This window comes from Selaginella moellendorffii, unplaced genomic scaffold (genome assembly GCF_000143415.4).
Source record: "Selaginella moellendorffii unplaced genomic scaffold, v1.0 SELMOscaffold_5, whole genome shotgun sequence".
Classification (NCBI taxonomy): Eukaryota; Viridiplantae; Streptophyta; class Lycopodiopsida; order Selaginellales; family Selaginellaceae; genus Selaginella; species Selaginella moellendorffii.
In genome coordinates, this window is record NW_003314266.1 from 593205 (window position 1) to 603923 (window position 10719).

Genomic DNA, 10719 nt, shown 5'->3' on the forward strand with positions numbered 1-10719 from the left:
GGGTTCGATCACTACGTGCTAGCAAATATGTCAAGGACAGGGCGGGAGCAATCCAAGTGCCGAATTCCACAGCATGAAATGCAGTGCCTGCTTTGGATTGACAACCCATCTGGCGATCGAGAGGCCTGGATGGCAGAGACAACATACTCGACGATTTAGTCTATGTCTTTTAGAATGAGCGTGGGCTTTGGATCGAAATGCAGTGCCTGCTTTGGATTTCGGCTTTGGATCGAAATGACAGTGAGAGGCCAAGATCCAAGCACGCAATGGAGGGAGGGGATGAGAAGGTGAATTCATGGTGTAGCTGCAAGCCTTTACATTTCCAGGAGAGTTCCGATCCCGTCGATCAAAGCTACACCAAGGTCATTGTTGTGCGAAAACTGAAGCAGGCAACGTCCCACAAATTTTTGTTTTTGCCCCAGCACAGCTCTTTGCTGACAGGGAGCAAAGCTTACACATTTGTGAGCTGCCTTCGTGCTCTACATTCAAGCTTTTTCCTAGAGCCTACAAAACTACAGTGAACAGAGGTGTTGGATGCATGGCGGACACCTCACAAATCCGTGTATTGAAAACTTGATACGCATAGAGGTGCTGGAAGATCCTAAACGAAGTTGGCGATCCCACCAAATGTCTCGATAAGAAAGTAACCTTAAGATCAGCGTTTAAAAAACTCTTTTTGCGTCTAAGTAAATCAACTGATTCACCTGAAGAAAATCGGCATCTCAACCAATGAAAGAAACTACTTCCCCAAAGAAAGAGAGGGTTGTAAGCCAGAGAAGCAATCTGAATACTGCGTGATGCTCATTTTAAAAGGTCGAACAATATCATTTGGAAATCGAATATTATTTTCGGTCTATGGCGCTGGGTTAAGAGCAGCAAAATCTAGCCGCCGAGAACAGCAACATCAGCAGGTATCCTGGAGAAGAGGGAATTTTTGCCAGCAAGTTAAGTCGTGTAGCAGCGCCAGGGATCTCCGAGAGGGCAGGCACCTCCATTCTAGCGCTGCTGCCAATGCAGGGCCAATGCATCGCCGTGGCAAGTGCGATGGTCAGTCGCAGCCCTCATGGCGTGCATTGGCGAAGAGATCAACCAGCAAAAATCTCTGGAAATAAATGGTGGTTGTAGAGAAGGGGTGCTTGTAGAGAGGGGGCGAGAGATCATGCACATCTACGTGTCATCAACATGTACTCGAAGCTTTGAGGTGAGAAGCGATGTGTTATGGACCGCAATAATGATGGGGCATCACGAGAATGGAGGTTGGAGCTTTTCTGGGCCATGCCAACCTTCTGGACGAAGCAGTGTAGGGAATGCTGTTCGCTCCAAACGCCGTGGCATGGAAAACGGTGCTGGGGGCCAGAAGTGGAACAACGATAGTGGCGTTTGAGGGAATAGTCGCCGGCATACATTCTCGCGTTGTCACCACTGGTGACTCACCAGCTGTTCTTTTTTACATGCAAACTGAAGTCTTACTATAGGAATCACGAGACCGGTGGATGCCAGAGATGCACTGGACCATCATTTCTCTATAATATGGCGATGCCGTGTAGATTCAGACCATCGAGTCGATGGACTTTGCTGTGGCCTTGTTCGTCCTTGCCATCGGCTGGATCACTCTATCTCTCTTCATTGAGAGAATTCGATCGTCGCGGCTCCCTCCAGGTCCATTCTCTTTGCCCATTTTTGGAGCGCTCTTCTCCCTCGAGGAGCCACTCCACCACCACTTTGCGAAGATCGGCAAGAAGTATGGGCCGATTGTCTTCCTCAAGATGGGAATGGCCCCGTTCGTGGTGGTCAACGACAACCAAATGGCAGCACAGGTTCTCAAGGCCCACGACCTTGAGTTTGGAAGCCGACCGGACGATGGGTTCTTCCGGATCGTCAGCCACGGCCGGAACGATCTCGTCCTGGCTCCCATCGGTGATAAGTGGAAAGCAATGAGAAGGATTTGCAGCACACACCTGTTTAGCAACAGTATGGTCAAGGCAAGTGCAGGATTCCGGGAGTCAGAGATGAAGCATGCAGTCAAGGCCATTTTCCAGCAATCCGGGACAACGATCAAGCTGCAAGAGGTTCTCAGCAATCTCTTGTCAAATTCGCTGTGCCTGGTTCTTTTTAGCGAGCGGGGGCTGGAAGTGGTGGATCTTGTCCGGAGCGTAGCCGCTCTAAGCTTGAACTTGAACATTGGAATTCTGTTTCCGGCACTCGACCGGCTGGATTTTCATGGAATCTATCAGAAACTCAACACGCAGCTCATGCCTCGTCTGAAGCTCCTGCTGGAAGATCAAATCGACAAGCATCGACGCCGGAAAGATCAAGCTGGAGACGGATTCGTCCCTCGAGATTTCATCGACGTTCTTATATCTCTGGAGGACAAGGATAAGTTGTCCAACATCTCCATGTTGGCACTGCTCTCAGTAAGCTTCTAGATCGTGGTCGGTATCTCTTAAAAGCTCTCTTTTATCCAGGACATGATTCTCGCGGGGCTGGAAACGTCACTAGTGACGATCGAGTGGACAATGGCGGAGCTCATTAACCATCCGCAAGTCATGTCCAAGGCTCAACAGGAGATGGACAACGTTGTAGGCAGAGCTCGCGCTGTGCAAGAGTCCGATCTTCCAAATCTTCCATACATCGAAGCCATTGTCAAGGAGTCATTACGTCTCCACCCGGCGCTCCCACTGGGATTTCCTCACTCGAATCCCAAGCCAGTCAAGTTGGGCGGCTACACCATCCCTGGCGGCTGCAAGGTTCTCGTCAACATATGGGCCATTGGACGCGATCCCGCTCGCTGGTCCAACCCAGAGGCGTTCCAGCCGGAGCGTTTTCTGGACTCCAACCCCATCCCTGCCAACGGCCAGAACTTTGATTTCCTTCCAAGGAGAGTTTGTGTTGGCTATCCACTGGCCATGAGATCGATATCGTTTTTCGTGGCCAGTTTGCTCCAGGCATTCGAGTGGAGTCCTGCTAACCCAGCCGGGATCGACATGGAGGAACGCACAAGAAGTATGACGATGAAGCTCACTGCCGACTTGCTTGTAAATGCGTCTATCAGGCTCGATCAGAATATATTGATAAATAATTAAAATGACCAAATGCCTTGACCTTTTTCTCTTCATATGCCAACCTATACCAAGCATTCGTGTACTTCAAAATTGGGATGGTTCCATATTTGTAACTAAACACCAGTGAAGAGGCATAAGTTCCTAACAATGCTGAAAATAGATGACAAATTGCTCTGGCTGTGGCATATTTAAATCCATCTCATGCTTCTTTGGGGGCATTGCAAAACCTTGTAAACAGTGTACTCATGAACGAAACAAGGAGTTCTTCAAGATAGACATCCAGTGATAAATTAATGCACCAGAAAAATGAAGAAGTTTTTATGTTTTATGTTTTATTTGATTGAAATTTTATATGTTAGTCTCATGGAATCATTGACTCGTGGATGCAAGAGAGCAATTACGATACTCTTGTCTTGATGTTTACTATAACATGGCTATAACATGGCCATGGCATATAGATCCAGACCAGCTTAGAATCAATGGACTTGGTTGTGGCCTTATTCGTCCTAGGCATCAGTTGGATCACAATATTGATCCTGGCTGGGAGAATTCAATCGTCGCAACGGCGGCTCCCTCCAGGTCCATTCTCTTTCCCCATTTTTGGAGCGCTGTTCTCCCTCCAGCATCCACTCCACCACTACTTCGCAAAAATTAGCAAGAAGTATGGGCCAATTGTCTACCTCAAGATCGGAATGGTCCCATATGTGGTGGTGAATAACAACGAAATGGCAGTTCAGGTTCTTAAGGTCCACGACCTCGAGTTTGCAAGCCGGCCGGCCGAGGAGTTCTTCCGGATTGTCAGCCACAACTGGAACGATCTCATCCTAGCGCCCATCAGTGATAAGTGGAAGAGAATGAGGAAGATTTGCAGCACACACCTGTTTAGCAACAGTATGCTGAATGCAAGCTCAGGATTTCGGGAGTCAGAGATGAAGAATACAGTCAAGACCATTTTCCAGCAATCGGGGACAACAATTAACCTGCAAGAGGTTTTCGGTAAACTCTTGTCAAATTCGTTATGCCTGGTTCTTTTTAGCGAGCGGAGGCCGGAAGTGGTGGATCTCATTCGGAACATAACCTCTCTAAGCTTGCAGTTGAACATTGGAGCCCTGCTTCCAGCACTTGACGGGCTGGATCTCCATGGAGTCTACAAGAAACTCAACAAGGAGCTCATTCCTCGCCTGAAGCTCTTGCTGGAAGATCAAATCGACAAGCACCGACGAAGGAAAGATGAAGCTGGGGACAGGTTCATTCCTGGAGACTTCACCGACGTTCTTATATCTCTGAATGACAAAGATAATTTGTCCAACCTTTCCATTTTGGCACTGCTCTCAGTAAGTTTTATAAACATCTAGATCGTGGTCGTGATCACTTTTTCTTTCTTGCGACAGGACATGGTTATTGCGGGGATGCAAACTTCACTAGTGACACTTGAGTGGACAATGGCGGAGCTCATAAACCATCCGCGGGTCATGTCCAAGGCCCAAGACGAGATCGACAGCGTTGTGGGGAGAGCTCGGGTGGTGCATGAGTCTGATCTTCCAAGCCTTCCATACATCGAAGCCATTTTCAAGGAATCACTGCGTCTCCACCCTGCGGCCCCACTGGGAGTTCCTCACATGAATCCCAAGCCTGTCAAGCTGGGAGGCTACACCATCCCTAGCGGCTGCAAGGTTCTCGTCAACATATGGGCCATTGGACGTGATCCCGCTCGCTGGTCCGACCCAGAAGCGTTCCAGCCGGAGCGCTTTCTCGGCTCTTCCATCTCTCCCAACGGGCAGAACTTAGATTTCCTTCCATTCTCATCGGGGAGGAGAGTTTGTGTTGGCTATCCACTCGCGATGAGATCCATCCCATTTTTCATGGCTAGTTTGCTCCAGGCATTCGATTGGAGTCCTGCTAACCCGGGCGGGATCGACATGGAAGAGCGCTCGAGAAGTATGACGATGAAGCTCAAAGCCGACTTGCTTGTCAATGCGTCTATGAGGCTCGAATGTCAAAATATATTATAAAAGTTAAACTTTTATAACATTTATCAACGTATTGTTAAATTAGCGTGTCATCATGTGAGGCGTTGGATGGCGTCAGGCTGTAACACGACCGTGACGCTCATCCCGCCGTCCATTTCCGCGGAAGGGAAGAGGTAGATCTTGCCCTCGTGGAGATCATTGGTCCCAAAGCTCGACCCCAGCGGCCGCCCAAATCCAAAGTCACACTCCATCACCGGATGCCGCGGGGAGCTCACGACGATGTGGAAGGGATAGATCCGGTATCGTGTGACGAGCCTTGCAATCTCTCGGTCCATGAATGCTGTGATCTTCTTGGCTCTCTGCTCGTCGCCCGCCGCGATTGCCCGGTGGATCAGCTCGGCGGCGTGGGAGAGGGGCTCTCGATCGAGCTCCTCGGCGGCGGCGCTCACCAAGGAGTAGATCACGGCGTTGCCGAAGTAGGATTCGGGGACGGATTCCATCTTGCCGCGGCCGCTGGCGAGGATGATGAAATTCGATGCCGATCCACTGGGAAGAGCTCTCGCGATCGTCATCCTCTTCCAGAAATTCGCGCACACGACCTCGTACGTGGTGAATCTCTTGCCGTCGCTGGCCGAGATGCCAGCCTCGATCTTGAGGCTCTCGATCGCGGCTCGATCCAGCTTGAAGATCTTGGTGCCAAGCGGTAGCGGCGGCATGGATTTGGCGCTCTCCAGTGGCAAGAATCCACCGGCGGCTCCAGCCGCGAGTAGCTCATCTCGATCCATGGCTGGAGTTTCTTCGTTGTAGCTGTAGAATGGACCAGGGATCTCTTTCGGGGAGAGGGAGCCCTGGTCGAGGCCGGATCTCGCGAGCTTGGCCCAGCAGGCGATGAATCTCCAGGCGCTGATCCCGTCCATGGCCTGGTGGCTAAACGCGACTCCAATGCTGAGGCCTCCACACTGGAATCTCGTCACCTAGGCACAGTACAGCCAAAAGATCTCGTCCTCTCTCGGTCTTGCAATCTTTTACCTGGACGAAGAGCAAGGGATCCTCGGGCTTCCAGGGATGGGCCGGCTCTGGGGATCCAATCTCAGACAGGGAATCACAGAACTTGGATGGCTCGAAATCCGGAGCGAGATCGCCCAGCCGCATCGATGCCTCCGCGACGCTCAGCTTCACGCCGCGATCGCTCGTGCAATCCAGCTCCAGCCCTTCGAGCGTCTCGCCGGTGGATCGCATCCGCCCGGCAAGGGGATAGAACACCACCAGCGCCTCGGCCAGGCTCCTCTTGAGATCGCCCATCACTCGAGCGAAGAGATCATCCTCCACTCCAGGCGGCGCCGCGAAGAAGAGCACGCGCTTCTGGTATGGCACGTACCTCATGATCCTGTCGAATGCGGTGAGCTCGAATCTAGCAGGAGGGATCGCCGCCGCGGGCTGGATCATCTCGCTCGAGACGATCGAAACCATATGAAAGAACAGAGTTTCTCTTTGCGAATATTCTTCTTTTATGCTTTCGAGATTAACCTGTTTAAGGGCAAAAAATGGTTTTGTTTTCCAAAAAGTTCTGTAGCTCAATTGGTCAGAGCGTTGGTCTTATGAGCCGAAGGTCGCGGGTTCGAGCCCCGCCAGAACTATTTCCATTCTCTTACAACCGACATGACTAATCAATCAGTGGATGTATTTATTTGTTCATCAATGTATCCCATCGTCTAGATTTTTTTGCTACTCTCTATTCTTTCTTTCTTCACGTAGAAGAATGGTTCGCGAGCGCGGGCGCGTGCGCCCTCAATCGATCACGCTCCAGTTCCACGCCGCCGCTCGATGCCGCGCCGGCCAGCTCGCGATCCAGATCGAGGGAAGCGACATCCAATGCACGATGGACATGCTGTTGAGCTGCAAGCTCTTGCTGCGGCGATACCATGACGGCGAGCAGCTCCTGGACTTGGATCTCCCGGGGGGAGCCAAGACATTCCACACCATCCAGAGGTACGTCCATGGCGATGCCATCACGCTCACGGTCGAGGCCGCCCTCGACCTCTACCTGGCGCTCCAGATCCTCGAGTGCGTCCTCCCGTTGCGCTCCCACTGCCGCGATTTCCTGCGGTCCACCGTCCTCGTCTCGTGGAAGACGATCGTGCGGGCGCTGCTTCTCATCGACTCACCCAGCGGCCGCTTGGATTGGTTCGTGGCCGAGTGCCGCTGCAAGCTCGTCGTGTTTCTCGAGAGCCTGGGCGTAGCCGAAATCGAGGACTGCCTTCGCATGAAGTTTATGAATCTCAGCCAGCCCCAGGTCCTGCGAGTGATCAAGCTCTTGCGGCAGCCAAGCGAGGGAGCTCGCAAGGCTCTCGCTCTCAACGAGAATCTCATGGAAGCTCTGGCCAGGATCTACCACCGCATTGGAACAAGGCCACGCCCAAACAAGGCGCAGCTCTTGCATCTCCTGGGCGATCTCATGCAGCATCCCCACCCCCGGCTCTACCACAGCCAAGGAGGCGAGGCTGAAAACTTCGCGGCCTTCCTCGCGGTGGCTCTCGCTCCACTGCGCGAGGCTCCCAGCGAGCTCCTGGAGAAGTACTCGTTGGTCCTCTCCAGGCTGCGGGCCTGGGAGATGGCGCGGCTGGATCCACACTGTGTTCTCGCGATGGTGGCGCCGTGGAACGAGCTGGAGAGGTCCACGGCCCAGGCGGGCAGAGTCTTCGCGGCCGTGGAAAGGTATGTTGGTCATGTCCTCGAGCAGGATGCCAGGGGCCACGGCCGGGACGAGCATTTCAAGAAGGTGGCAAGCTTCGTTGCCTTTGTTGCATCATCCAGTGTGGACGACTCTCACAGCAGCTTCGTGAGCGATCGTAAGAAAAAGCCAGCCACGGCCGCGACTCCAAAACCCTGCAAGCGCAAGCTGGACCTTGGATCATCCAGTGTGGACGACTCTCACAGCAGCTCCGTGAGTGATCGTAAGAAAAAGCCAGTCGTGGCCGCCGCGACTCGAAATCCTGGCAAGCGCAAGCTGGGCCTCGAAGTTATATCGATCAGTAGCGACAGCGGCAACGATTCGGAGGGTCACACCATCGCCAGGTTCAAACCCAGACCTCGTAGAAGTCTCAGAAGGAAGTCCAAAGCAATTTGACTGTAGCAGTCCAGTTTTTTATTTCTATGAAGCTTGTGATCTTTTGACAAGTCAGCTTGAACTCGAGCATGAATCTCTAGTCAATGTTAGTGCCCTCAAACTGTTCTTCGATCTCTCCTCTCATAATCTTTAGCATCTCCTCCGAGATTGAGAAGCTCCTCGTGAGCACCTCGTCCAAGACTGGGGGATCGGTTGCGAAGAGGCCGCGATTGACATGCAAGAGCCCCGGACGCTGGCTGTTGAACGAGACGAAGGCTTGCGGCCCACATTGAGCTGGAAATGCACAAGCCCCCAGGGAACACAAACAAATCTCCGCAAGTCAGGTACGTAGCATACAATTTGTAGTCCGTGTCCACGAATCCCACGTACATGAGATCGCCCTCGAAGAGGTAGAACGTCTCCGAGGCCCGGGGATGGACGTGCGGGGGATTCATCCCATGCTTGGCCGCGTAGTCTGCTCGCGCCGAGGACAAGCCCATGGTGTTCACCCCTGGAAACTCCTCCACGCTCGCGCGGGTGATCCACAATCCCAGCTCGTTGTTGGTGTTGCCGCGATTTGCGAGGCGTGAGAACTTGAAGTCGCTGGCGGTCGTGTTCTCGCTCGGCTTGCAGGGAAAGCCGTTGACTTGGATCTCCGAGTCAAGATCCGCAACGCAGTGATCCTGGAGTGGATCTGGATCGGCGGCATTGGCGAGAAGTAGCAGCAAGAGCAGCGATGCGGCGAAAAGAGAGATCATCGTCACCAAGATTGTGGCGGAAGAAAGATTGCTCGAGTTCTGTGTGGAAGGCTCTTCTTTTTAAGTACGTCAAAGTAATGATTCCCTTACAACTAAGATGATCGCGCTTGCTTGTTTCGATGCGGATGATCTCTGTGGAACGCAAAGAGCATGAAACGAAAGTTGACCATTTGCTTGTGGTTGAAAGTCAAGTCAATTGCTAGGGCGAGCGTAAGCAATGGCAATGGCGACCATGGCGCTATCCCCGTCGAGTTTCTGGGCTAGCGGGCGCTTGTCTTCTCGCAAGGCAGTCGTGCTCTCACGCCCAGTTCCAATTCACCGCAAGGTAAGCTGCTGTGCGTCTCCGGCGTCGTCATTTGAGCCGAGCAAACTGGGACTGGGAGCAAAACTCCCCGGCATTTCATCACAGGTCAGCCCTTTCTCTCGATTCTCTTGCATCCTTGCTAACATCCTCGCAGCTTGGAGCGCCTCCAGTCCCTCGCCTGGACGACCACCAGGACGTCACCGACGTGAGCTGCGATGCCACCACACTCAAGCCCTCCAAGAGCGCAAAGAGGACGCGAGCGCTCCAGGGCTGCCCTCAGAAGAGGGGCATTTGCCTGAGGGTGTCGGTGGTGACGCCCAAGAAGCCCAACTCGGCTCTCCGCAAGATTGCAAAGGTCCAGCTCTCCAACAAGAACGTCGTCAACGCCTACATCCCCGGTGAGGGCCACAATTTGCAAGAGCACTCTTGCGTGCTGGTTCGTGGTGGCAGGGTCAAGGATTTGCCCGGCGTCAAGTACCACTGCGTGAGAGGGACGCTGGATCTCACCGGGGTCGCCAACCGCAAGCAGGGAAGATCAAAGTATGGCACGAAGAAACCCAAGGACGCTCCAAAGAAGTGATACGCTTGCGTGGAAACTCGTTGACCAGGGCTGAAATCTGCCGTTGACCCTCGCGACGGTTTTTGTGAATTATCCAGAAATGGTCTTGTAACAAATTGAAAGTCCATTTGAAAGTTGGAATTTGACCACAGAATGTGTGAATTTTAAACCCATGCAACCATCCAGTCATTGGGAGTCAAAAGCCCATTTTTTTATAACGATCGATCCGAAAGATGAGATCAGATCGCCAAATCCAGCAAAAGGGTCTCCCCGGGATTTTGTTCTTGTCGTGCAATAGCAAAGCCCAATGCAGTGCGTTATAATCTAAAGCTCACTCGCTCAATCCCTCCATCGCGTTCTCTCTTTGTTTGTTTGCCTCTGTTACACAAAGAGACGAGCAAACATTCCCACTGTTAAGTGTGTGTAAGTGCCCTTCTCCATTCTCCCGCGGCCAATGGATTTGTTCGTACTGGGGTGGCGATGCGACCGTCCGTTTGAGCTTATCCGACGGATCTGCGCGTGTTGCATGCCGCCGGCGCGTCAGCTAGACACGTGTCCGCAGAGCTACACGTCAGCCCGGCAGCTGACCGGCAAGTGCCCGGCGCCAGCCGGTGGCTCGCGCTTTATGGAATCTCCACTTGGGCATTTCCTCGGGGGAATGGGTCCTGCTCATTTCGCCACTGCCTGTGCGTTGCGTCGATTTAGGGTTTGGATCTTGTGCTCTCGATTCCTCTTCTTGCCGGTGATCGGCACGGGGATTTCCTGGCATTCTCCACGGATCTTGGGGAGAATCGCCGCGAGTGAGCAGAGAATCGCAGGGATTGTCGATTCCTGTGCGATTCCGTGCTGGTTCTGGAATCTGTTGGATTCCGTGGCAGGCGCCTGGTGAAATTCTCACAGCGAGGAGCCGATCGCTCGAGATCTCAATCTATGCGCTCGTAAGTGTCTTGCAAGAAATTA

General features: G+C 52.8%; 5 protein-coding genes and 1 non-coding gene across 6 annotated transcripts; 4 read left to right on the forward strand and 2 right to left on the reverse strand.

The window, feature by feature from the left end:
• The first annotated feature begins 197 nt into the window (after positions 1-197).
• On the forward strand, positions 198-3101 carry LOC112344608 (flavonoid 3'-monooxygenase-like). Its single transcript, XM_024669677.1, has 5 exons — positions 198-461; positions 877-1047; positions 1305-1439; positions 1548-2414; positions 2466-3101. The coding sequence occupies exons 1-5, from the start codon at positions 198-200 to the stop codon at positions 3081-3083; spliced, it is 2055 nt and encodes a 684-aa protein (XP_024525445.1). The 3' UTR covers positions 3084-3101.
• A 367-nt stretch (positions 3102-3468) lies between these two features.
• LOC112344675 (flavonoid 3'-monooxygenase-like) lies at positions 3469-5086 on the forward strand. Its single transcript, XM_024669930.1, has 2 exons — positions 3469-4396; positions 4454-5086. Exons 1-2 carry the CDS (start codon positions 3542-3544, stop codon positions 5072-5074), a joined length of 1476 nt encoding a protein of 491 aa, XP_024525698.1. The 5' UTR covers positions 3469-3541; the 3' UTR covers positions 5075-5086.
• LOC9658440 (rosmarinate synthase) lies at positions 5046-6707 on the reverse strand. The gene is made up of 2 exons (XM_002965018.2): positions 6062-6707; positions 5046-6006 (listed from the first exon to the last, which is right to left on the reverse strand). Exons 1-2 carry the CDS (start codon positions 6500-6502, stop codon positions 5125-5127), a joined length of 1323 nt encoding a protein of 440 aa, XP_002965064.1. The 5' UTR covers positions 6503-6707; the 3' UTR covers positions 5046-5124.
• Positions 6596-6669, forward strand: TRNAI-UAU. Its single transcript has one exon. It is a non-coding gene; the product is annotated as a tRNA-Ile (tRNA).
• A 1547-nt stretch (positions 6708-8254) lies between the features above and the next one.
• Positions 8255-8896, reverse strand: LOC112344609 (germin-like protein 1-1). Its single transcript, XM_024669678.1, has one exon. It carries the CDS (start codon positions 8894-8896, stop codon positions 8255-8257), a length of 642 nt encoding a protein of 213 aa, XP_024525446.1.
• A 197-nt stretch (positions 8897-9093) lies between these two features.
• Positions 9094-9910, forward strand: LOC9658441 (ribosomal protein S12, mitochondrial). Its single transcript, XM_002964687.2, has 2 exons — positions 9094-9305; positions 9355-9910. Exons 1-2 carry the CDS (start codon positions 9114-9116, stop codon positions 9778-9780), a joined length of 618 nt encoding a protein of 205 aa, XP_002964733.2. The 5' UTR covers positions 9094-9113; the 3' UTR covers positions 9781-9910.
• The last annotated feature ends 809 nt before the right edge of the window (positions 9911-10719 follow it).